We start from the raw sequence: 27854 nt of genomic DNA, 5'->3' as shown, positions 1-27854 counted from the left end.
TTAGGCCAATATCCATGTGTTGTTTTTTTTCTTGAGGCTTAAAAAGAAGTGTGTAGACCTGAATTTGTATTTTTTTTTTTATTTATTTTTTTGTTTGGTGTGCGTAGGATTGGAACCCCTGTCATATTTTCATTGACGCAAGAAATGAGAAGTGATAAAAGTTACAGGCTTCCTGATCAACAGTATAGAGAAGGGATATGCAATTTGCGGACCTCCAGCTGTTGCAAAACTACAAGTCCCATGAGGCATTGCAAGACTCTGACAGCCACAAGCATGACACCCAGAGGCAGAGGCATGATGGGACTTGTAGTTTTGCAACAGCTGGAGGTCCGCTAATTGCATATCCCTGGTATAGAGTGACATGTGTTTTGTACACAAGTGTAGAAGTCATGAACTTTGATTTCTTATGAACGCAATGTCAGAATCCATCACATATGCACAGTAGGCAGTAAAATTTCAAAATGACCAGTTTTTTAAATATACCAACATGGGCGGCACAGTGGTGTATTGGTTAGCACTCTCACCTAGCAGCAAGAAGGGTTGCTGGTTCGCATCCCAACCACAACACCACCTGCCTAGAGTTTGCATGTTCTCCCTGTGCCTGCGTGGGTTTCCTCCAGGTACTCCAGTTTCCTCCCACACTCCAAAGACACGCAGGTAGGTTAATTGGCTTCTGTCCAAAATTGGCCCTAGTATATAAATGGGGACCTTGGATTGTGGGCTCCTTGAGGGTAGGGACTGACGTGAGTGTGCAATGTACAGTGATGGGGACAATTGTAGACACTCAGCTTGAACTGGATGGACTGGTGTCTTTATTCAACCTTTGTAACTATGTTTAGGCCATTTGGTTTCCCTTCTTCAGGGCTAGCAATAAACATATGGTAATATCAGAACCGAGGGGTACAGGAACGGTTAACATAACTCAGCAGCAAACAAATATCTAAGCAGGAGTGCCCAACCTTTTGAAGAGTGAGGGCCACCTAAGCGACTTGGTAACCACCGGTCGGGGGCCACAATGAGCGGAGCGGGTGCATAGCAGCCCGCTCTATTCTATAGAGCCCACTCTACTTTTTTTCTTTTTGCAGATTAGATTGGAGGTAGGCGTTTGTAAGCGGACACAAGTCCATTTACATCTTCTACTTTTTAGAGGTGAATGGAGGGTCCAATTGGGTCGGACTGACTGTGTGAAAGGGGCCTATGGCTCAGTGCAGGTAACCCCCAGGTGCACTGCTCTGCACCTGCGGATCATTTTGAAAGCAGCCCAGTAACCACTGCAGAACAGATATGCCCATATATACACTGTGATTTTAGTGATAAACTTACTATCAATAACAGTATTCTATTCCATCACAGAGCAGGAGGTCGTGGGCCACATCTGAGGGGTCTGTGGGCCACATGTGGCCCCGGGTCACTGGTTGGGCACCCCTGATCTAAAGTATAAGTGATAATATGACAAGTTTTTATTGAGTTTTGTAGTGCGAATTGAAGGATCACAGCCAGTGTTACTTCATGCGAGTTCAGCAGCATATCCAATGCGTTTGCAATGTGATTTGTACGAGGCTGCGATTCTCTCTCTCTCTCTCTCTGGAAAGGCCCATGGAAACACAGCACTGTGTATTAGAAAATGCACTGGGGACACTGAATTTGAACACCTATGCTTTTCAATACACTTTACATTTAATTACATGGAGCTCAGAATCGCAGCGCAACAAACACACACAGGACCCTCTCATTGCATTTGCACTGCATATGTGTGAAGAGACTCTATAGAAATACATGTTTTTTTTACTTGCCATGTGAATCAATGTGTTCTGGAACGCATCTGAGATTGCATCAGAGTGAACCAGAGCTAAAGAGAAACATGGGCAAAACAAAAAGTGACATACATGCTGCAATTTGTCACTTGCTTTAACCTAGTAATATGTTTTTCTGAGCCTTCCCTTCTCCCATAACATCGTTACCTGTTGATTCTACTTGTGTACAACCAGCCTGTTGGGTTTTTCCTGAGCAATCATTGCAATAGCATTGCAGGATTGATTCCCCCATCCACAACGAATATATGTGGATGAGATCATTGAGACATATTTTTTTGTTCAACCCGCTGGTTGAAGGAAAAAAACTGTCTGCATAACTGTGTAAAATGTATTAGCTGTAATTATGCATTAATTTTTTAGTCACCTAAAGGAGAAGTACAACCAACAGTAGCATCCTGCACAGGGGCGCCATCCTCCTAATCCATGCGCTGGTCCCCTAATCTACATACAGGGCGCCGGACGCATGGATTTCAATGTTTTTTTTTTTGGAAGCAGTTGATTAGGGCCTGAGTTTGTTTACCACTCCCCCAAAAAATGGAGCACCAGCCGCCACTGACAGCCAAAGCTCGTTTGGTTGTACTTCTCCTGTGGATTACAGAAGTGCAGTTCGTTTTGCACTGCTGTGACCCATTTTAACCAGACAGCGGGCTGAAGCCCATTGTCGGCTGATATCACAGAGCCAGTCCAGGCTAGTGACTATATGGACTGGCACCCAGCTCAGCCGCTCGGCAAGCCATTGAGAGCCTGAGCTGGCCTCCACCATCCCCTTCACAGTCCAGTGCTCTGGGGGGCGGGGAGGCGAGTAGAGAGCTGATGACTGACAATCACCAGCTCTCTGCTCACGGAGCTCTGAGAACCGAGAGATCAGCGGTGTTTGATTGCTCGGCAGTCAGTGTTAGAGCCAGAAGGGGACAGATGCTGCATGAAACCGATACTGCATCCAGCTAGGTAAGTATGATTCACAGAAAAGAAGTGAATCCCATACTTCTCTTTTAAGAAAAGTCCTTCTAAATTTACTACTTCATCTAACACTGCGCTCTTTGACAATGCTGCTGTCCAAGGGTGACTACACTACATACATACAATGGAGTGAGTGTAGCCACCATAGGACAGGAAATATGTTACTGGCAGAATCACCAGGTTTAAAAAAAGGAAAAAAGCCCAAAAAAGCAAACAAATGCAGCCACTACATTGGTAAACTGCAATATATTTTCAAGGCAGGAGATGAGAGGAACTCTTGGGAGGGGTTAAAACCATTTTCTATTGAAAAAAAATAAAATAAGCCTTTTCTCATAGAAAAAATAGAGGACTTCAGCTATGCATGCCTAGAAAATAAATACTGTGAGAATAAAGGAAAACCGTATTGGTGGGTTCATGGGCATAACTACTACGCCTATAAGACACGGAGCCCTTCACCTCTGATTCACAAAGTTTTGTGAAGTCGGGGGTGATGTAGAATCGAATTCCATCCATAGCCCCAGGAAGGGTGATCCCTCGGAAAAACAGTATTACCAGCATGAAGTAAGGGTAGGTAGCAGAGAAGTAGACCACCTGCAGAGCAAAGCAAAAAACGAGACTTAAAAAACAAACAAATAGTGTTAATTTCAAACCTTACATTGTCACTAGAACCACATCATAAATAAATATAAATAAATGCTATATTACATGCTGTTCATACTCACTAAGTTCCTACGATATTCGTTTTCTGTATTCTGCAAATAACCTGGTTGATCCTTCTGCTTTCTATCTCCACCTTCATTGCAGCTGTGGTGAGGTGTGGTGGTCTGCACATGCTCAGTTTTCAGTGAGTTTCTATGCCGAGCATTTCCTCCCTATCACATCTGAGCAGCCCATGTGACTATAGAGTCACACTTGTGGGCATATACACATTGGTAAATGACAGACCTCTCCCTTCCTCCTCCTCCATGCCCACTAACCAGCTAAACACAATGGGGGCAGGATATTACATGTAGATTAATGGTGGCTTCATCTCCTTCTTAGTCTGAGACACAGGCTGGAGGGGCGTAACACAGCCTGTGACTGGCATAAATCCGCCCACACCATGTTATTTCCACAAAATAATAAAGATTTTATTTCATATATATATATTTGTATGCCAATTTAAAACAGTTTATTGAAATGATTTATTTATTTTTACTCTGTATTCCAACGGCAGTTTTTTTTTTTTTTTTATATTGAATATGTGACCAGCAGCAGAGGACTAGAAGCTCCTCCTACTTATGTTTCTCTGCAGACAGGCTGGGAAAGATACAGGTCATGTGACAGCAATATAGCGATTAGGAAAAACGTACTTAGATGTTTTCTTTCTTTTTATTAAAATACTTACAGTGCCATCATCCACATACAGAAATAGAAGGGACAATGTAAATGAAACAGTGAGTGTTTGGTATCACTTTAAGTTGGCTATACAGTAGTAGATTTTTGAACGTTTGTAAAAAAAATGAATTGTACATTCAATACCCTTTCCCGCGGAGCGTACGCAGATATGCGTACTTGGCTTCCGGGGGGTATACCGGGATGATGCCCGCACCTGCAGGCATCATCCCGGTACCGTTTTTTTCAGCAGGCGATTGGCTATCCAGGCATAACAACCGATGCGGCTAAAAGCCGCTCGGCTGTTATGCCGGAGGAGCGGGAGGGGACGTCCCGCTGTTACCGGTGCTCCCACTCGATCGGGAGCACCGATTCAAGTTGCGCTGCCTCCAGCTGCTGGGGAGGAACTGGAATGAAGCCATAATCGGCTTCGTTCCAGTCTCCTCATAGTAAACACGGAAGCGACGTCATGACGTCACTTTCCGTTTACTTGGCTGCCAATGGCGCCGGTTTTAAAAAGATATACGGTATTCAGAATCGCAGTTTTTGCCGATCTGAATACATTGAAGTGTAAAGGAGGGGTGGGGGGTCTTTGCGAAGCAAAGAAAACGCATACGGAAGTCCTGCCCGCGTATGTAAACGGTGTTCAGCTCACACATGTGAGGTATCACCGCGATCGTCAGAGCGAGAGCAATAATTCTAGCACTAGACCTCCTCTGTAACGCTAACCTGGTAACCGTAAAAAAAAATTAAAGCGTCGCCTATTGAGATTTTTAGGTACCGTACTTTGTCATCAATCCACAAGTGCGCACAATTATAAAGTGTGACATGTTTGGTATCTATTTACTCGGCGTAGCATTATCTTTCACATTACGCAAAAAAATTGGGCTAATTTTACTGTTTTGTTTTTTTTTAATTCATGAAAGTGTCCCTTTTCCCAAAAAGTTGCGTTTAAAACACCGCTGCGCAAATACCGTGTGATATAAAATATTGCAACAATCGCCGTTTTATTCTCTAGAGTCTCTGCTAAAAAAATATATATAATGTTTGGGGGTTCCAAGTAATTTTCTAGCAAAAAATTTGGATTTTAACTTGTAAACACCAAATTCCAAAAATAGGCTAAGGCCGCGTACACACGGGAGGACTGTCTGCCCAACTTAGTCCGCCGAAACACATTTGAGAGGACAGTCCGCTCATGTGTGGGCTTCAGCGGACTTTTTCAGCGGACAGTCTGACGAACAAAGTCTTACGGAATTTCCGTAAGATTGTCCGTCCAAACTTGGTTTGAGCGGACAGTCCGCCCGTGTGTGTGCCAGTCCGCTGTACTTTCGAAATGAGCGGACTTTCCTCCGCGTGTGTGGGCGAGTCCGTTCATTTCAAAAGTAGAGCGGATTGTATGGCGGACTTAGTCCGCCGTATTAGTCCGCTCAAAAAGTGCCGTGTGTGGGCAAGTCCGTTCATTCAAAAGTTTGGACGGACTGTCTGTCGGATTGTCTGACGAACTTAGTTGGCCAGACAATCCGCCCGTGTGTATGCGGCCTCAGTCATGAAAGGGTTCATTTAAAAGTACTGCTGGATTTTGTTTGCTTTTATCATTTGATTTCGGAATGAATGTCATTTTCTTAAAGAAAACCACATTCACTGTTAGAAATTCATTAATTAGAGAAAAAATTTTGCACCTCAGAATTTTCTCATTATTGTGGTTGAAAACGATCGTCTATTTGACCCAACGATTAGCAGAATCAAACAAACGTTCATAAAACTAAAAAGTTTTAATGAAATTCTACTAGTGTATAGCCAACTTTACACTTACAAAACAAGGAAAATGCAGTTTTCCCTGTATTTTGTTGCAGGGTCATTCACCGCCAACATAAACTTATTTCTGTAGCAGATTGTAAGTGAAAGTGTTCATGTTTAGCTGTGGGTGCTCAGCCTGTACAAAGGAATGTCAGACTGACAGCGGCTGTAGCTGTTCGTGGCTGTCCATATGTAATCACAATTACATGTGGTTGAGGACAGATGAGTGGCCCCAAATGCAAACTTTCAGCATATAAAAAAGGTCCATCCTTCACTGGCTGCATGCTTGTTCTGTGTCAGCAGGTCGCTAATTTATGAAACAAGGATAAGGATTATATTCCCTGAAGTATGCAACTTTAAGTACCAGATTAGCAAAGACCTCTTTGGTATTTCTATTCAGACAGATTCTCTTTATATAAATCTGACAGTTTTCAGACAATGTCACCCCTGTACTGTACCTTGCCAGTCCATTCTACTCCCTTCCAGATGGAGAAGTATACCATGACCCAGGAGAGTGCCAGTGTGCACGCCAGTGGCCAACGGATAGAGCCCGGCTCACCCAGACCACCTGTGATCTGATGCATGTTCCTCCTGTATAGTAGGTGCAAAAAAAAAAATAGGAATGGATGTATCTCTGTGTTTAAGAATAGGACCATGCCAATAGCCAAAGCTTTTATATCTCTTTGTTATATCAAAATATATACAGTATCTAAAGCCAAAGCTATTTCCAGTTTTGGAAATAGCTTTTTTTTTTTTTTTTGGGAGATTTGCCCTTACTTCCTTTCTCAAGCAACAACAGAAAGTTAGAATAGATCTTTGCAAGTTAATGAAATCTTCTCTTAAACAGGTTTCACCAGAACAGGTTTCTTTATTTGATGACTTTCCCTCTATTTCTGTTCTGGTGAAAACTTACAATTTTAGATATTCTCATCGCTGATTACAATGGTCACAAGGCAAGAGAGTGAATCTCCCTAGCGGGGATAAAGCAATAAACCATGACAAAAGTTCTAACCCATACTCATGGCTATCAAAAAAAATGGCTTCAGATACACTTGTGGCTCCCTCCTCTAGTTAGGCTGCTAGGTTAAATTTAGTTTTTGGTTCCACTGTAGTGAGTGGAGCAGTGATTGACTGTTTTGGTCTGTTCAGGGTTTCCTGAGCTGAGAGTTTGAATCCTCCCACCTGCCTCTGAAGGAAGTTTTGAGACTATACAGCAGGGAGATTCAAATGATCAGTGTGAATATTTATCATGCCTTAGCCAATTCCTGGAAGGAAGCATACAGAAGGTGGCTGGGGAGGTGTTAAATGTTTTGAAAACCCTGCCAGAGTGTTCTTTCATCTTAAGGGACTGTTGCTCCTAGAGCACATGTGTCAAACTCTAGGCCCAGAAGCTGAATCTTGCCTGCCAGGTCAATTCATGTGGCCCTTGCACCCAGGGCTTTTTTCAGCCAGAATGTGGCAGAACTCCATTCCACCACCAGCTCTCATTCTCTGCTCCCCGTTCACCACTGTCACAAGCCTTCTGATCCACTCATGGCATGGAGATGCAGGTGCAGTATGGGATGAGGCATCACATAGTGAGCAGCACTGTGATCCCCATCTGTGCCCAGGTGCCAACCAATGATCTGCTTGCAAGTGAGAGAGAGAGGTGGAGCCATCTACACTGCTGTAGGTGACATTTGAGTAAGCTTTTGGGGTGAGGGGAGAGATAAGGGCTGTGGAGGAAGATATGAGCAAAGGTGGGGGATGGGGGAGAGTGGTGCAGGGGGCACAACTGAGGAAGGGTGGAATTGAGATATGGACAGCCTGTGAAAAGAGCTGAACCCTGCACACTGTGCATAGCACACTCATAAACATTACCCTCCGGAGCACACTGCTCAATCCTGCCAGTGCTAGATGCCAATTGGATGTAGATTGGATGCTGGTTTTCCAGCATGCCCATTTGACAGAAGCCAGCGGTGAGACTGGCTTTTGTCAGACAGAAAGTTGTACACATGGGCTGAAAGTTGGCCGGTTCCTAACAAAATGACTATTTTCTGCCGATTTTTGGCCCAAGTGTGCATTAAGTCTTGAGGAGATATCCCTCTGGCTCTTCCCCACTTTGGAGAAATTCCCTTACATTGTGAATGGCAACATCAACCTTATTACTAAAGCTGACCATACACAGAGCAAATTTTGTCCGGTTCCTGATGAACCAAACCAGACAAAATTCTAGCTGTTGGGGGCCTGTTGGCACCCTCCTGCCCAACATACTTTGATCTAAATATGGAAAGAACTGGGAAGATGCTAGTAGCAGGAGATTCCTCCATGAATGTTTAGTGTGAATGGGGGAATCAATAAATTTTTGTTTTTCAGCCTGTGGGGGTAAACAAGAAAAATCTTACAGTGTATGGCCAGCTTAAAGTAGAAATTCACTCTCAGTCAACATCTGCCCTTACTCAAGATGGCCACAGCCTGAAATACTAGGGTGTGTTTTTAATAATGTAAATCATGTAATTTCTCAGCAAAATAAAACATGGAGACATGGATGGATAGATGGGTGAATTTGTTTTTAATATTAAAAATGTTTTAAATAGTTTTTTTACTTTGTGGTACTCAGATGCAGTGTAGTTCCGCTTTAAGACAGGAAGTGAGGGGAAATCTCCTCAAGTGTTTCTATTGCTGCCTTGTTATTCTTTTCAATAGAAGCTACAGTGGACAGGACCACTTCATGTGTACAGTTCTCAGTATTTTCTCACCTGGTGGAATGGATTGGAAATAGTGCTACTTACTCCCAGAACTCAGTGACGGTGCTGGTCAGGTTGGTGGTGTCATTCAGCGAGTAGTTGGAGAAACATCGCTCGGTGTTCCAGCTGTTGTCACAGCTCTGCCAGGGCAGGGTCTACAAAGGGCAGAGGGGTACAAGTCAAGCTACACAATATCTTCTGTGTCCCACAAAACCATCTCACTACAGTACATATTCCAGCTTTCTGTTCTTGTCTAGATGCACTGAAAATAAAAAAATAAACAGAGGGGGCACTGGCCTAGTGTATTATCCTCAATAAAATGCATCAATGTATAAAAACTGAGAATTATACTCACAAACATGCTCTTGAATACAGCATATCAAATTAATAGCATGTTTTTGTCCACGGTTTTGTATTACAAATGTAAAGTCCCACAGTAGCCACTCTGACGAAACGCGTCAGTATGTTCTACTGTGGAACTTTCCATCTGTAATGCAAAACCATGGACAAAAAGCTGCTATTACTTTGATATGCTGCATTCAAGCGCACATTTGAGAGTATAATTCTCTGTTTTTATACATTAAAGCATTTTATTGAGGATAATGCACTACACCAGTGTGCCCTCTGTTTATTTCTTATCATTAGTACACATTTAACAACCACTGCATCGCAGAATGCATTTAAACAGTGATTATGTGTTATTTATTCACCACCTATTTTAGGCAACAGTTAAATTATTTGGTAACAGCAGCAAAGAAGGAACATTGTTAAGCTTATCTGTAAAAACGTGGATCCGGAATCAGGACCATCTTGCCTTGCCAACCCCAGATGTTGGCCGACCAGACCTGGTCTCTGCATCTGGCCTTTTTGAGCACCACCTTATCCTTAAAGAAGGAGCACCCCAACCTTCATTCATCCCTAATATCCAGGAACCTTTCAGAAACTCTGGAAACTGTGGGCCCTTGCATGACTTTGGGACATTCAAGCATTCCCATAAATATTTATCACACCAACGCTTGTGATTTCCTCCACCTCTTCCATGATGTATACAGGTACTGTACATCAATACGAATACTTGTACATATATATATTTCAGCACACTTTTTTTCTGTACCAGGCTAACCTGGTTGGTCCTCAACATCCGGCCAAGATGGCAGTAGGGTTGACAGCAGCAGCTGGCTTTTCCAGTACAACTCCAGATGCCAAGTCTCTGCAGCAGGCAGGTGCATGATCTGACTAAGACTAAAGCCTGGTACACAGCAGGCTGAGCAAAAACTGACAGATCGCTTTACTAAAACAAGCAATGTTATTACAGCAATCTCCCTCACTGTGCTATTGTGTTCTGACAGGGGGACTGCCCCCCTGCCAGGACATGCTGATCAATGTTGGCAGACATTCGATGCCAGCATTGGTGGGATGGTGGTTTTCCAGCATGCCCATATGGGCCAAAAGTTCCTGACAAATTGACAATTTTTTAATGATTTTTGGCCCGTTTGTACCCGGCATAAAGCCTTGCGGAGATATCCATCTCTGGCTTTTCCTCACTTTGGAGAAATTTGCCTACTTTGTGAATAACAACATCAGATATTGGCAGACCAGACCTGTTCTCTGCATCCAGCCTTTTTGGTCACCACTTCATGCTTGAAGAGAGAGCACCCCAACCTTCAACAGCCTTATGATGGGCAGACTTTTCTCGCTGCACCAGTTAAATCTTTAATGTGCAATTGGAAATGCCCCTCTCACTGGCAGTCGATTTCCCACATAAAGCTCATTTGTGGTAACTGAAGATCCCAACAACCCTGTACATCCATGAACCAGAGAGTTCACGCATTGCCCAACTCTTGATTCTCTGCTGGCTGCTATTGGCAGCGGCAGTATGCACTGAGAGTGGTCCCGAAATGAGCACCCACATGTAGCTCTATCCCCACAGAGCTGCTGATTTTAATTGATTCTCCCCCAAACAGCACAGAGGCTATAAGCTATCCAAGCAACAGACAGTCCATTCACTCCGGCTCCAATAAACAATCTAGGGGTTGTCTTTTTGATATTTATTACTTGAAGAACAGTAAACAGTAGAGGGATTGGGGGCATGGGATACTCCAAAATGCTCAGCAGTAGATAGTGAACAGAGGACAGTCTTTCTAGCAGTAGCAGTAGTGGGTAATAGTGAACAGTCCAAGGCCCTACAGCTGAAGACCATGGGTCATGTTTTTGGGCATCTGGCTATCCTGCACCAGTACGCAACTAATGGAACCCAGTGCAGCATTCAGCACACATTAACTTAAGGTCACTACACACATGTGCTCAAGACAGCTGCGTGCTCCCAGCTTTTTCTGGACACAGCCCAGTGATTGGGATGGCACCTCCCAGGACTGAATCCCTTGTGGTTTGAATTTAAAGTTGGCTCTGAGCAAAATCACTTTCAGTGATCCTGGCACCTCTGAGGCCTCCTAGAGCACCCATCCACGGGCTGCCTGGCAGTCCCTGCATATCTGGAACCCTCCTGGGGAGAAGGAACCTTGGTCACCAGTGTCTAGCCAGTGTCTCTGATTTTTTATCTATAAACAAGGAAAAGGGCGCCTCTGAGTATGTATCACAAAACAATTTATTAAAACAGCAATATCCACTCACATGAGTGGATATTGCTGTTTTAATAAATTGTTTTGTGATACATACTCAGAGGCTCCCTTTTCCTTGTTTTTATACTAGTTTATTGGAACCCGCTTTTGGTTTTCTTTGTAGCTGCCCTGACTGACCATTTTGATACATGGGTGTACATATGTGTACATATATACATCATTCTACCTTTGCCCTTGGACTATTGGGTACTACGTTTTGAGGTATCTGCACATTGCGCCTTTTTACTTGTTCTCTGATTTTTTTATCTGCACTCCAACCCCTTTCTGCACACTTCACCTTCAGAGATTAGCTAGACCCTAATACAGTAAATATTCAGGCTGGTTGATTTAAATCTCCCGCCCTAAACTCTGGAAGCTGCTTCCAGAGGCAGGGGTAGCAGGGGTAAGCAATCCAGCTCCCAGCCTGTGAGACACTGAACAGACCAGACCAGACCAATCTCTGCTCCCTTAAAAGTATAGGTTTAGGCTTTTTATTTAGATTAATACTTATCTAAGTGGATGCAGCATGGGTCCGCACGCGGGGGAGTATGTGATTTTTGGAGGGCAATTTGTCGGGGGCAGAGGCTGGTGTTGGCGCTTCAATCATCCTGGCATCATGGTTGATATGGTGTCAGAATGATTGAAGCGCATTGTTTCTATTATTACATTGTAAAATAAAATGAAATAGTTCAACTCACCATAATGCAGAATCAGTGGGAGCCTGAGTGTGTCACTTGCCACGTCGCCTACCACCAAATGAGGAATGTCACCTGCCTCATTGTCTGCCACCAGATGAGGAATGTCACCTGCCACCAGATGCAGATTGTCACTTGCCACGGTGCCTGCCACCAGATGTGGAATGTCACTTGCCACGTCGCCTGCCACCAGATGAGGAATGTCACCTGCCACCAGATGAGGAATGTCACCTGCCACGCTGCCTGCCACCAGATGAGGAATGTCACCTGCCATGCTGCCTGCCACCAGATGAGGAATGTCATCTGCCACCAGATGAGGAATGTCACCTGCCAAGCTGCCTGCCACCAAATGAAGAATGTCACCTGCCACCAGATGAGGAATGCTGCAAGCCACCAGATTAGGAATGTCACCTGCCTGCCACCAGATGAGGAATGTCACCTTCCTGCCACCGGGTGAGGAATGTCACCTGCCTGCCACCAGAGTGCTCTCTGCCACAGATAGTGTGAGATACAGGGCGGGTTCGAGATGATGTCATCTCTCTGCTCCCCGCCACAACTCTGACACTGACGAGGTCTGCGCTATGAGGGCGGAAGAGTGGTGATGCAGCGTGGGTGGAGAGAGATGATGTTATCTCTGCTCGCCAGCTCGCTTCTCTGATCCACCTGGCTCTCTCATCTGCCCGCGCTTTTAACCCCCCCCCGCTAACAAGCCAATAAAGGTTTAAAAGCTCCCGTGAGGTGCTTCGGCAGCGCTGCCCATTGATTTCAATGGGCAGGGGCGCTTTTGGAGCAGTGTACACACCACTCCTAAAGTGCCTCAAAGATGCTGCTTGCAGGATTTTTTTTAACGTACTGCAAGCGCAGCACCCCAGTGTGAAAGCATTGCAGATGAGGCATTTTTCAGGCGCTTTACAGTCGCTATTTTTAGCGCTAACACGCCTGAAAAATGCCTCCTGTGTGAAAGGGGTCTTAATCTCTTCCTGTCCAGCCCTGGTGCCCCTTTTATTGGGCTATTCTGCCTGGGGGCCCAGAAAGTTTGTCTACTTACTTGACCACTATCATTGTCTGTCACCGTAGTCGCATGATTGGGAGTCAGTCCCGCCATGCGCCTGATCATTACTAGAGAGCCACTGTGCTGGGAGTACGCAGTAAGCAGGCTCTCAGCACAGAAAACTCTGCACCCATTAACCCATATGTGTGTCATGTTGGCATTAAAGTCCCCTCTTTGCTTTCAGTAAGCTTTAGCACTTTTGAATTAAAGTTTGAATTTGAATTTGAAAGTACTCTGGCTTAGCTCAGGCTTCACCCAATAGAACTGATCATTGAATGGATAAGGTTGGATAGGGTGAAAATATTTTATGTATACCCAATCATTCTGAATAAATAGGAAAAACAATAACGGCATTTTCTACTTACCGAGGAGAAGGAATTGAAGAGATAGTACAGTGCCCAGGCAATGATCACAATATAGTAAATATTAAGCCAAAATGACAGCACCACGGCGGCCATGCCGACCCCTAGAATGAGGACACAGTATAGTGAGTATATGGTAAAAATAATGAGAAACATATTGCGGGTTATTTACTAAAGGAAACTCCACTTTGCACTGAAAGTGCACTTGGAAGTAAAGTCGCTGTAGATCCGAGGGGGGCGTGCAAGGAAAATAAAAACTGCATTTTATCTTGCACATGATTGGATGATAAAATCAGCAGGGTTTCCCCTAATTTCAGATCTACCCCTCAGATTTACAGCGACTGCACTTCCAAGTGCACTTTCAGTGCAATTTCAAGTGCACTTTGCACTTGTAGTTTGCACTTGTAGTACAAAGTGGATTTGCCTTTCGTAAATAACCCCCATTGTGTAACTTCTAGGGACCAACAGTGAGCTCTTAATTAATCCTAACCATCATTAGCACTATTCCCATGGAAGGGTAAAGGAAACAGATAACAGACATAAAACAGGATAATTTATGTAACAGAAAATGTGAAAAAATTCTAATTTCACTGGACCTGCAGCTCTACATTTACGAAGACTTCACTTAAAAAATAGTAGTGTATTCCCCCCGCAAATTTTTACCTTTTTTGGGGAAATGCCAGGTGATCGGAGATTTTTTGGTAGGGAGTTGGTCTCAATCTGTCTTCTTGGCTTAGTGGAGTCAGTGGTCCTATCCAATGCTCACAGAACGTTACTTAACATTTTACTGTTCTGGTGCCCCTGGTCCCCCGACGGTTTTCTTTCTGGAAAGGCCTGGTAAATTCTATGATCCCCTTATACAGAGCCACTTATCCTTATAGGGATTGTACAAAAAGCTTGGTTAGTCTCTTCTTCGACTGCTCAGTGAGATTGGCGGGATAGCTTTGTTGTAGGGACCATCAGATAATTATACCTTTTCAATGAATACTGTACCATGGGCTTACTATATGGGATTCTTTTCATTTTTAAGGGCCCCCCTAGAAGTGGCCACATTAGGTTAACCCCCTACAATATGGCAGTTCTAAGGTCTCACCTATCCTCCTTCTAGCAATAATTAGTGGTCTAGGTATCATTGTTAACAATTGTACTGTATTGTTTGGCCCTGTGTGGCCTCAATGTTTGGTGGCACTGTTTTGTGTTGCCAGCAGTGTTTTATATTTTACATTTCATGAAAATAATCAATAAAAAGAATAGACAAATAAAAACAGAGTACAGTAGTGTAGTGCTAGACCTCCGTGAGAGTGACTATTCCAAAGCACTTTTTCTCAGGGCAGCTCCCAAACTCTCAAAGACACTGTGGATGTGCATGGACATGGTCCTCAGTGCAATGTTTCAAGGTGTGTAGGAAAGGAAGGTGTGAACAAAAAATGATTTGGGGAATTTTTAAATAAACAATCAGAGCAGACCTAATGTTGTTATTTTTTAACCCCAGGATTTTGAAAAAAGCCTAGACCTTCATTTCCAGTCCAGTTTTACAAAGTCCTGATGAAGGGGACCCCCTGGCATTCCCAAACCATTGATGGTTATTTTTTAGCAGGTGTCTGATGTGTCCCGGTTTTCCTGAATTCGGCCCTTAAATGGAGCCAAAGATGCACAGCATTAAGAGGGGGGTTAGGTTGCGCTATGGACCACTTACTTTAAGAAGTATTGAATTAATAATATAAAATATAAGACACGAAATATGGGTAAGAGCGGCCTCTATTTGTTTCCACCTTGACGGGTGGAAAGATACTGAAAAAAGGGGGGGAAGGGAAAATAGACCTGGCGCTATACCCTATACAACTGGAAGTCTATACGTTTAAACTCAATAACATATAATTTCCAGCGTGCTGGCAATAGAATAAAAATAGTGCAAATAATGAAAGAAATAAATAAATAAATGAAAACCTTGGAATAGCAAATAATTATCCAAATACCATAGGTAATTAAACCTATGTGCTGCTGCTACGTTTAAACTCAATAACATATCATTTCCAGCGTGCTGGCAATAGAATAAAAATAGTGCAAATAATGAAAGAAATAAATAAATAAATGAAAACCTGGGAATAGCAAATAATTATCCAAATACCACAGGTAATTAAACCTATGTGCTGCTGCTATTACTAAATAAAGTGCAAGTGTCAGTGAATTACATGTGCGAAAATCTAATATACATAAAAACGATTAGAACAAATAAAATATAAAATATAAAATACCAAGTGATGGCTTGGTCTTGCCCGTGAGTATAGTGACTGTGCTTAGTCCATTAAATATTGTCATGCAGGGTATAAGCAAAGAAAAATAACGTGATGATTGACACACTAAAAATGCATGAACGTGTGCGGTGAAAATTGAAAAACAAAATGAAATTAACGGTCACATTGAACCATATACATTAGAATTGTGAATAGTCTCTAATAAGTGACGGGATGTTCCGTGCGTGGGGGAGGGGGAAGGGGGTGATGATTTCCAATCTTTCCAAAATTGTTCCCCGTGTTCAGTGGTTACTTCTATCTTATGCTCTCACCGGAAAAAGGACCCCGTCCGGGGTGGATCAACCTTCACAATATAAGCTATTGTGTCGCTCTCTGGCTTGCTTCAGATGTAATGCTGGGGACCCCTCGTTTTTCCGTGAGTGTAGTGTACGACGTTGTATATGTTAAGAGAGAGGCATATCCATAGCGTGATAACGTTTAAAAATCGTATTTATTAAAAAATGGATTAAAACTACTTACAAACATAGATGATTCAATTGCGGTTGTTTTACAGCTTTAAAACAGGTTTGAAAGTCCCGCTCGGCTTCCTGGTATGTGCTAGAGGTGTACGTCGTTTGGCCACGCCCTACGCGTTTCGTCATTCAGACGTCATCTGAGGTTTTCATTTATTTATTTATTTCTTTCATTATTTGCACTATTTTTATTCTATTGCCAGCACTCTGGAAATTATATGTTATTGAGTTTAAACGTAACAGCAGCACATAGGTTTAATTACCTATGGTATTTGGATAATTATTTGCTATTCCAAGGTTTTCATTTATTTATTTATTTATTTCATTATTTGCACTATTTTTATTCTATTGCCAGCACGCTGGAAATTATATGTTATTGAGTTTAAACGTATAGACATCCAGTTGTATAGGGTATAGCGCCAGGTCTATTTTCCCTTCCCCCCCTCTTTTCAAAGATGCACAGCACTCCTGTGCAAGCAGCTCTGCAGACGCAACGGAGGTATGTGAACCGGCTCCATAGAGAGTCGGTCACAATCTCCTGTCATGCGAATTGGATGCGAAAAAAACACATCCAATTCACATAGGTTTGAACCCAGCCTTATACAATTACTGTGACCAATTAACCTTATCTGAACGGGACTGCCAGCTGGCCAGAGATGGATCCAAAATAAGCTGGTTCAGCATGGACCTGAGAGAAATCAATCTAATGATTGTCTTCTCTCAAACGAAAATGTTAGAAAATTTCCACCTGACCAGTGCATTTTGACTGTGGAGGAGTCTTGCTGTCATATAGCGCACCAGGGAGGATTCCTTCATCCACCCCAAAACAATTCAGTATGGCCAGCTTTACTTTTATAGCCATTTTATTTATACATCCCTTTTTATGTATAGATTTTGTCATTCATAATAATGTGGAATAACAACCATGTAAAAAATGCAATTTCCAGAAAACCTTAGAGTTCACATTCACATGATGTTTTTTCTCATATTGAGCACTATTAATACAAACACTGTACCTTTAAACATGGGAGCCAGTTTCCACACCCCCAGGCCTCCAATAGATGTGAATTGTCCCAGAGCCGTCTCCAGGAAGAATAGCGGGATTCCGGCAAAGACTAGTGTCAGGAAGTATGGGATAAGAAATGCTCCTGGATAAAACAAAGTCATGGTATGTTGGAAACAAATTTAAAGTGTTACTAAAATCACAACAGTAAAATCAGTCTGTAAATGCAGTAAAATATGCTTGTTAGACTCACTGTGGAACCTAAAGGGTTAATCCTTTGCATTGTGTAAAAAGGCTGCTTCATCCTGTATGCACAGATGCTCCCTTCCCTGCACTGTCCCCCTGGACAAGTCCGGATAAGACAGAGCCTGTAGAGTCAGGCTGCACATGCTCAGTTTGGTGTGTATTGCTAGAGAGGTTTTTTTGTTCTTGGGAGAGTGTATGTAATCAGCACAGGCCAATCAGCACTGTCTAGACATGTCTAGAGGGTCAGGAGCCCTGCAGCCTCATAGGACTGCTCAGTGCAGCATGAAAACTCCTCCTACAAGCTTCACCAGGAACTGATAGACATCAAAAGACTACTATACAGTATACTGATGATAAGAATAGGTATTTAGCTGTATATATTTACTAAAATTATTGCATTTCCATGTTCTGTGTACTGTATGAGGCCAGATAAAGTGAATGCAGGTTCTGGGTTTACTAACACTTTGAGGTTAAAGTGTACTTCTAGCCCTACCTTTAGGCTGCATTTGCATTGGTGTTTAGCCTCAATGCGAATATCAGAGTAGGAATTGTGAAGCTGTGAGTGGACAGGTAATTGCTCGGCTGATGAACCTTTTCACTCACAGCAGTAGATTTGGCTGGAATTCGCCTTGGCTAAAATCCTTGACATGTGAAGGACCTAACCCACAGTCACTTCCTCCACCCGTTAACCATAATATCTAACCCTCTCCAAATCCCTTCACAAATGACATGACAAGATTTTGGATTAAATGGCCTTGATGGCCTTTTATTAACCATTACTTTGAGATTAAATAAACAACATTTAAAATAACTCATAACCAACTTTTTGTACTTTTGGGGTCTTTGAGGGGAACCCCACCCCACTGGTCACTGCGACAAACTTCCTTTTACTTTAGGCCTCCAGTCGCAAATCCCCGGACCCGGAGACGGTACTCAACTTTCGCAGTGACCCACCTTTTACCCCTTCCAGGTTAACCCCTTGTTAACCAGAAGGTACCTGATAACCCCATCCACAGATGGGTACCAACCATGTTATCCCCATACCACAGATGGGTACCAACCATGTTATCCCCATACCACAGATGGGTACCAACCATGTTAACCCCATACCACAGATGGGTACCAACATGTTAAACCCCCATGCCACAGATGGGTACCAACCATGTTAACCCCATACCACAGATGGGTACCAAGCATGTTAACCCCGTACCACAGATGGGTACCGACCATGCTAACCCCATCCCACAGATGGGTACCAACCATGTTAACCCCCATCCCACGGATGGGTACCAACCATGTTATATATGCATATAACATCCATATTCTCCTCCTTCAAAGATCCAACCACTGCCATGGGCTGTCCGTACAGCCCCTATTATAATCAACGATACTCGGGAGGGTGGGTGGGAATCTTTTCCTCCGCCGCTCACTACTGACGTCACTCTCCTTCCTGCCTAATAGTTTTCTAGCCCGAGCGCCTCCCCTGCTCCGGCCACTCCCCTTTTCTTAAAGGAGACAAATTATTTTTTCCTTACTAGCATGACTGTGCTGTCCACACCTGTCATGCCGTCCCTACGCTTATCCTTTTCTCTCCTTCTGCTCCGGGACTCTCTATGTAAAAACAGCCTGATGCTGTGTACACACAGCCAGAATTTCCGATGGAAACAGTCCGATGGGAGCTTTTCATCGGATTTTCTGACCGTGTGTATGCCCGACGGTCTTTAGATTGAGAGCCTGTTCTTAATTTTTCTGACGGAAAACCTTTCTATCGGATTTTTCGATCGTGTGTATGCAATTCCGACGCGCAAAATTCCGACGCATGTTCTGAAACAATTCAGGGCATGCTCGGAAGCATTAAACTTCCCTTTTATAGTGCCATCGAACGTGTTGTATGTCGCGGTGTTATTGACTGTCGGAATTTGATGTGACCGTGTGTAGGCAAGACAGCTTGAGCGAAATTCCATCGGAATTCCAACAGGAAAACCATCAGAGCTTTTTTCGACGAGAATTCCGATTGTGTGTATGCGGCATTAGTCTTGCATAGCTGTACAGGCTCCTCTCATGTGTTGAAATTGCTTACTATGATTTCACTGCACACTTTGAGCTTCTCCCAATGTGTCCTAGGTGGAGGACATCCATAATTATCTAGTTCTTTCATCCCTAGCTTGACTGTAGCTTGACAAAAATCACATGTAGGTTTTACCTAGTGTAACACCCTGATGTTTAGGCAGGGTTGATATTCAATTTATTTGCCAAGTGATAGTTGCCAATTGTTAGGAGGGCAATTGATTTCACCCTAATTCTGGAGTTGCTGTACTTCCCTCTTTTCTCACTAGAGGGCCGGGTATCTGGTGACATTAGATATGCGAGGGCATTGCAAGAACAGATTAGGAATGAATGGAGTGTCTCGGCCAATAGGCAGGGATTTTCTTGGGTCCCTTGGCCTGCTGGGAGAACATATTTATTTGGGTGGAGTCAGGTGATCGGGGTTCTGTGCCACCTGGATGGCTGTCTGGGTGGATGTGTGTCGTGTTGCCCCAGGCTGCTGGGCTGGAGACCTGGGGCCTATCCCGGGGATATCTGGCTGCTGGGCTATCTGAGAGCCTATACAGAAGTAGTGCAGGGTTAGTCCAACCAGAAGTAACAGTTCCGCCGGCTGGGGAGCCAGCCATTGTCAGAGGTAGAGGGGAAGCTGTTACCACAAAGGGACTATCCTCCTTGGTACCGGAGACCACTGTAAGTAAGCTGAGGCCTGTACCAGAGCAGACTTCTCGCTAACCGGGGATGGTGAAGAAGTGGGAAAGCATCAGCAAGTGCCAAGTCAGGGACCCAGTGGGACAGCAGAGGTGATGCTTGTTGAGTGCCAAGTCAGGGACCTAAGGTGTCAGCAAGGGTGAAGCTTGAGGAGTATCAGTTAGAATGCCAAGCCAGTGACCCAGCAGTGAAGCAGGGGGTGACGCTTGAGGAAGATACTGAGTGCTACAGTGAGAGAGCTCATGTTATCCAGTGGCTAGTGGATCTGAAGTCTAGTGAGAGAGACTGGGAGCTCATTGAGTGAAGACCCACCATCAGTGAGTGTGGGGTAAAGAGAACTGTTCATGTTGCAGATAGTTTAATACCTTTACCATTAGTAACAGCTACAAGATTGTTGCCATGGGAGACAGCAGTTCTACCTATACAGAGGTGCTGTCTGGCTGGAGGCACCTGTATGGCTGTCTACCTATAGAAGTTTCAGTGTCTGCCAATTAAAATTTCATCTGCTTAAGGGTGTGCAGGCCCTAACCCTCTCTCCCACAGCTCTGGTTAGGAGACAAATATCTTTGTATTAAAAAAAGTGTCTTGTAGTCCATTCTACACTGAAGGATGTCAGCTGTCACTAACTCTGGAGGTCACCAGTGGGATTCAGGGGCCCCGGGACTTTGCTACACTAGGATTGTCAGCTGTCTGCCTTGGAACACCCACCCCTCCATTCAGCCTTCAAGACATATGGATATTTGCATAACTCCTTCTAAGAGTCAGCCTACTGCTTGCATCAGGACTGATAGCTCTTGAGAGAAGTACTAAGGTGAGGTTTGTGATACGATTGCACCAATAGCAATATCAGTGCCGACACTAACCATTTGCATGAGTACTTGTACTCGTGCAAATGCTCCAATACTAAAACGAATACTTTTTTGTGTGGTTTGATTTGAACCCATACAAAATGAATGGGTGCAAATTGCACTGCAAAGAATGGCATGTGATTTGAACAGGAATACGTTGCGATCCCTGTCTGAATCACATGCGGTTTCCTGCACTACTCCGGTTCACACATATGTTTGCTGAAATCGCTTTCTAGTGGGATTCAGGCACGCATTGCTGTGTGAATACCATAGCGTTTTAAATGTGGTGTGGTGTGATGTGGTTCCATGGCCTGGTCACATGGTACGGGAAGGACAGAGTCAAGTGAGAGCATGCATGAGCTACGTGCTTGGTGGGACCCCATTCTGTTACTGGGAGTGTGGTAACAGAGATATGCTGACTGATGGAGTGAGCGCAAGTCCCTCCTAATGCAAACATACAAGTTACAGTGTGTAGTGACAGGAGATAAGTTACTTTTCAGAGGAACTCTGCACTTTATTACTACACACAGTGAAGGCTCTTCTCTAAGGTGGAAAATTGCCTTAATGTTTGATTGTTCACATAATCCCAGTCTCTGCCTGGGCATTGATGAAGGCGCTATGCTCAAGTGTTGCCCCCACATGCACCGGTGCAGTTAGCCCTACCCACATATGGCCAGCTTTACACTTATAACTACTAAAGGATAGTATGGATAGTATTTTGATTACAACTAGTTTTGCAGGGTCAAGATCCAGTCTTTTCTTCCTGTGTGGCAGAATTGGGCTCTGATGACCAAAGGAGTGTTTGCCAAATCAGGTGGCATTTAAAATTGGCTTGATTTGTTGTGCATTTTTTTTTTTACAGCCCAGGTAACCATGTAACATGTATGGAACTGATACCATCTCACCTCCTCCATTTTTTCCACACAAATACGGGAATCTCCACACATTTCCCAGCCCGATGGCATACCCCACGCAGGACAGTAAGAAGTCAAATCTCCCTTTCCACGTTCCTCGGTCCTCTGTGTCCGATTTCTTCTTTGCAGCTGCTGGAACTGAACAGTGAGTTTCGATGGGCAAAGCATGCCGTACCTCACTCGGTGAGGTTAGCTCCACAGAGTCACTATCAATCTTTCCCATACTGGTCCAGCAAAGAGGGGGAAGAGGTCGGGCCTTCTCAAAAGGGGGTCACTTAGCAAAGACAACAACCAAGACTGGCAGAGTAGAACCAACTGTCCAAGATTCTTCAGCGAGACTAGAAATGCACCACAAAGGAAATGCTGAGTTGGGTCACAGCTGTTGGGATAAAACACATATTTAAAAGTAGATGTAAACCCAATCACTAAAATATCATATACATTTTAACACGTTGATGTAATTTCAAAAGTCAATCTAATCAAATCTGCAACTGGTCATTCTGCCAGGAAGGTCTTTGTTCAGGCATTTCTTGTTATAGGGTAACAAATTTCTCCCAATTGCGATCTTCTTTGATCACCTAGTCACATGCACCCCTTGTGGTGACTGCAAGTAGCTATGGTGACACACATTGCATATGTATGGTCCAATGTTGCAGCCGTCAGGAAGCCAAGCCAGGGTAGAATGAAGCAGCCTACACTGAAGGAAGTGCTTGCGAATAGCAGGAGATCAGAAACACTGAGATAAGCCCTAAACAATAGCCCTTGTGTAGCTGAGTGCTCTTCCTCCCCTGCCCCAGAGTGAGAGTGACAGAGCACCAGAGGAGAGTGGCTCTGCATGTTCCTGTCTACTCACCCCCTACTCCTGTCAGCATCGGGCTAAGTCCCTCAGCATCTCTATTGGCTTCCAGTCCAGTTCAAGATTCTCTTACTTACCTTTAAGATTATTTATAACCTTGCTTCTCCGAACTACCTTTCTGAACTCCTGCACATCAACAGACCCTCCCGCACTCTAGGGTCTACTTCCATCCATCTCAATGTTCCATCCGCCCGCCTTGCCACTATGGGAAAGCCTTTAACCACTCTGCCCCTCGGCTTTGGAACACCCTGCCTCCTGACATCCACAACATTCACTTCTTACCTATCATTAAACCACGTCTCAAAATTAATCTCTTTAAGCTAGCATACCCTGTTTGATTTCATTGATTTGTTTTTGTAATTCAATGTTTATGTAATGTATATTTATTCTATTTTATATTTTCTGTTGCTCTGATTCTATCCATGTAAGGTGACCTTCGATGTTCTGAAAGGCACCATTAATTAAAATGTATTATTATTATTATTATTAATAATATGTGTCACCCACACTCGCTGCCTGCTCTGTTCCTTCCCCCTCCTTCCTGGGTTACGGTGACAAGGGATCAACACAGAGGAGAAAAGGATAAGGGGTCATGTAGTCCCCAGAGACAGTGCTGCCTATAGGTAATAGTGGGCTCTAAACTACAGCCCCCTTGTAGCGCCCTGGGGTTTAGTCAGGGGCTCCTCACCAAATTATTTGTCAGGAGTAGCTACTGTAATTAATTATTAGGGATCCATTGACTTCTCCCTAAGTTTGGCCTGGTTGTACTTTCCTCTTCTATCTCCAGGTGGCTGGGCACTTGGAGGCATTAGATTGAGAAGGACAACCCAAGGTCAGGTTATGGATATATGGGGTATCTCAGCCAATGGGCAGGGATTTTGTTGAATCCTTTGGCCTGCTGGGAGAGCCTATATATCCGGGGGCTCTTGTGTGCCACCCAGACTGCCATCTGGGTGGATGGGTGTCGTCTGGCCTTGAGGAACTCACGGGATTCAGAGTCAGTGAATCAGAGGGTCTAGTGAGAGACCAGGAGCTCAAGGTACTGAAGAACTACAAGGAAAAGTGGTAGTACACCTGAGAGAACTGTTACTTTGGGTTAGGGACTGTTTAAGTACTATTGCCATAGGAGACAGCAATCCTGCACGTACAGAAGTGGCACCTTGCTGGGGCCTTTCCCTGTACGGCTGTCCTCCTGTTGTAGTCTCGGAGCCTGCCATTTTAAATTGCAATTGCATAAGGGTGTCCTGGCCCTAACCCCATTTCTCTTGCAAAATATAAAAAGGACTGTCATAGAAATAAAACCTCTTGTACGTCCAAGAAGTGTCTGGCAACCAATTTGCCACTTTTGCACGCACTATGCCTCACAACCCACCACATACAGTATTGAAGGATGTCAGCTATCTTTGGCCTTGAAGTTTCTCATTAGGCTGGAAGAGGTCAGAGATTCAGCTACACCCTATTAGCCCTGAAAAAGAGAGGAAAGAGCATGGCTTTCCCAGGCAAAATCCAACAACAAAGTCAGACCAGTGTGGGACAAGAGAGCACAAGGATTTATTGCTGGCTGCCAGCTCTAGATACTGAGCCACTGGAACACCCTTTACTGTGCCAAGGGTGCCTCTGCCAGGATGCAGACTGTGCTGCACTACAGACCAGAGTCACCCAGGCAACCCAGAGTGAGCGGACGTCCAACTCACGGGATCATTGTTGTTGTTTCACTGGGTCTGGTAAGAGGGCCTGGCAGCCATTACTGACTACCACCACTAGAGACTTAGCCATTAGTAGGTACCTAGCCAGCTACTAAAAAATAATGCCTGCAGGCCTTGTTGATTGCCTTAAAGCGCGCCAATGGTTACTGGGCCCCAACCAATGCGGTTAGTCAGCTGCAGGCTAGCCATTTGGAAACAGACAGGTACTCCTTTCCTCCACCCCACCAGTGACTCTGGCCTGTAGTGCAGCACAGTCTGTATCCTGGCAGTGGCTCAGTCTTTCTCTGCACACTCTCACAGCTCTGTACTCTGTTTTTTGGCACAGTAAAGGGTGTTCCAGTGTCCCTGGAGCTGCTTCTCTAATGGCTAACTGGGGTCTGTAGTTCAGAGCCCACTATTTCCTATAGGCAGCGCTGTTTCTGGGACTACATGTCCCATCATCCTTTTCTCCTTTGTGTTGATTGATCCCTTGACTAATCCAGGAGGGAGGGTGAAGAAACAGAGAGGGCAGTGGGCAGGGGTGACACAGAGACCGCTGCTGCTGACAGGAGTAGGGGGGCGAGTGGGCAGGAACACGCTTTCCTCTGCTCTATCACTCTTGCGGTTGTGGGGGAGTAAAAGTGGGGAGAGTGGGGGAAAAGCACCTGGCTACACTAACATTACCAATAACGCTCAGCCATAACCTTAATGGTTGCCACTTTCAACCAACTTTTATTAACCCAACCAATTAAGCCAACCTACCAACTTCACTGCCATATATACAAAACAATGTAGTTGTATTGCTACAAATGGCTGGTGGTAGCTTTCCTTGACTTTTTCACTCATTTAAAAGTGGTTAATATTGATAAATCCTTGTGTATGGTCAGCATAACTCTCAAACTAACCCTAATATTTCACCTAACCCTTGAAAACAGACTCTTAAACCAATGCCCTAACATCAAACCCAACCCCTTTAAAATAGGAATAAATCCTCAGCGATCACTTAACACATTGAGCACAATAAAATAAAAATGCCTCAGTAAACTATTTACTAACATTTTTATCCCAGTACTTGCAGTTTACAATTCCCAATGCTGCTGGCACTTGCTCTCTCAGTGCTGCTTCCCTGACCTTCTGGTCTTCAAAGAAAAGTATTACCAATGGACAGTGCAGTTCTGAGTCAGCTTGGAGAAATGGGGGGGGGGGGGGGCATAGAGGAGAAATGAGCACGGGAGTGCCTGGTTATGACAATGGAGCTGTGCTTTTCTATTGATGCGCACATTGTGGGGGGCACAACTCTAGTTCCTACATGCAAGGGTGGCTCCATAGGCTGCTGCAAGAGAATGGAGAACCCTGGGACAGTGATCATCCAGCTTAAACTAGAATATAGGCTAGGATAAAATGATAAAAAATATGCATACTCAGTAATTAAAGCACTTGCTGACAGTACTTCAACAACTGAGGGTTTTAGTACCACTTTAAAATATATTAAAGTAGAAGTAACATCTCACAGATTTTAGTTGGCACAAAGGTCTCATATATACTGTTGCTGCGAAATGGACATTTAGGAGCAGTTTGGCATTTTTTTCAACTGCTCCTGAACTCTCCTCTGTTATCTTATCAGTAGATGTACACAGAGTCCTTTATAGTTGTTTCTAGGCAGTTGAGTTTAGAGGCCTTTTTTTGGGAAGCAAAAAATGAATTCAGACGCTGAGTTTAGAGGCATTTCAAGCGCCAAACACTTCTAAACGCAGCAAAACGTTTCATTTACATGCGTTTTTAATTTTTGGCTCTTTTGAAAAAAAAACATTTTTTTTCTTCAAACACTTCTAAACGCAAACGCGGTAAAACGTTGCTAAACGTGGCATGTAAACACTGCAAAACGGACTTTTTAAACGTGGGTTACTATGTGTCAATTTAAATCGTTCAGGAGAGGTTGTAAAAATGTCCCGTGTACATTAAGCCTAAAACAGTTAAAGGAAAGGAAAACTTAAATGTGAATACCTGTTCCGTTGACAGCTTTCCCTTCAATCTCCTGAAAAATCTCTCGAGTGGGACAAAGACAGCAAAATCTACCCACCGTGGGTTCTTCTAACCATTCCTTACTCCCTCCAATAAAATATGTGTATAGATATAAACCTTAGTCTCAAAGACAAACAGACCCTGTTTGGGTTGAAATCCGTAAAAGTTTGTTTCCAAGGATTTACACTTGTCAGCTGCCAACAAAGGAATGTTTGATCCCAAGCATGTGAAACATCAAATAAATATTTGTGCATAGAATTTGAGTGAAATACAGAGACTGTGTAATATTTTTTATATACAGTATGAATTTTGCAGCCAATGATCAATACAGCTGCTTTTTACCTGCATTGGAATGTTCTGATATGTTTCAGTATTATTGCATTTTAAATCCTCAGATTTAAAAAAGTAAAAAAAAAATAAAAAATAAAATGTGATGTCTTGTAACAACACATGGCAGTGTCTGCATGGTATGTGCATCAGCTGGTGTGAACGGGCCCATTCACTTTGATTACAAGATAGGAAATTGGAGCTGCATGTAGCATAGCATATATATCCACAATATATAAGGTGGACCTTATTTAAAAAGAAACTCTTATTAGCCTGCCTGAATCCACACTGGAAGATCCAGTGTACCCCATGATTCTTTGTATCCTATGCCCACGTAAGGAGGTGTCTGGGATCAAACCCAAGATTGCAGTTGTAAACCATGTGCATTTTCTAGCTGAGCCATATATAAGTAGTAGTAGTAGTATAACTATTGTTTAATGTAATATTAATAGTTCTGAGGAATTCCTTTTCTCATCTCTTTATCTAACTATACCTAACTATACCCATATCTAAATTTATAAGATTTACAGGCACCTTAATAAACAAGATGGCACACATTGTCAGCTTACCTTGAACTGCTCCTCCATGTGTCCCGCCATTCACTGACGCTGTACCCAAAGTGGTTGCCCACCAGCGCTCTGTGCTCTCACCGAACCCCTCTCCTTCATTAGCTTAGATATTGACAGGGTGTTAATGAGCTTCCAGTTTATGTCCAATATAATCACCATCAAGTCAGAAGGCAGCGCTGACTTGTACTGTGTCCCTAAAGGATGGCAATTTGGATCTGTGAGGGTTTGCTTTATGATCCACAAGTCTGCTTCTTCCTGACTGTGCCCTGAAAAATGGTCAGAGATGGTCAGAATAAAGCAGCGGGATGGCCCAATTTTGCATTGAGTGTTTACAATTATTTCAGTGTGGGTCCTATAAAAATTCTGTTTTCCAGTTTGAGATTTATGTCTTAAAGGAAAGCAGAGGTTTCTGTTTCGGATTTAGCTTCATATTAAGGTTAGTGCTTGAGTTGGGGTTAGCGTTCCT

At 43.7% G+C, this 27854-nt stretch overlaps 1 protein-coding gene across 2 annotated transcripts in view; it reads right to left on the bottom strand.

Annotated features, from left to right (window-relative positions):
• The window catches only part of LOC143960387 (sodium- and chloride-dependent GABA transporter 1-like), a 44489-nt gene extending 16968 nt beyond the window's left edge, over window positions 1-27521 (bottom strand). The window contains exons 1-7 of one of the 2 annotated variants that reach the window (XM_077468961.1): window positions 27389-27521; window positions 21921-22308; window positions 17181-17312; window positions 13401-13501; window positions 8717-8826; window positions 6404-6536; window positions 3231-3365 (exon numbers count right to left, since the gene is read on the bottom strand). In XM_077468961.1, coding sequence (XP_077325087.1) covers window positions 3231-3365; window positions 6404-6536; window positions 8717-8826; window positions 13401-13501; window positions 17181-17312; window positions 21921-22152 — 843 coding nt within the window. In that variant the 5' untranslated portion in view covers window positions 22153-22308; window positions 27389-27521. Of the gene's footprint in view, window positions 1-3230; window positions 3366-6403; window positions 6537-8716; window positions 8827-13400; window positions 13502-17180; window positions 17313-21920; window positions 22309-26474; window positions 26631-27388 lie in introns of those variants that run through there. The other variant, XM_077468959.1, reaches the window with a different exon arrangement.
• Between the last annotated feature and the right edge of the window lie 333 nt (window positions 27522-27854).

Source organism: Lithobates pipiens, unplaced genomic scaffold (genome assembly GCF_037356315.1).
Source record: "Lithobates pipiens isolate NorthernLeopardFrog02 unplaced genomic scaffold, aLitPip1_a1.2 Scaffold_8, whole genome shotgun sequence".
In the NCBI taxonomy this organism is placed as follows: Eukaryota; Metazoa; Chordata; class Amphibia; order Anura; family Ranidae; genus Lithobates; species Lithobates pipiens.
This window is presented reverse-complemented; position numbering and strand designations above follow the sequence as displayed.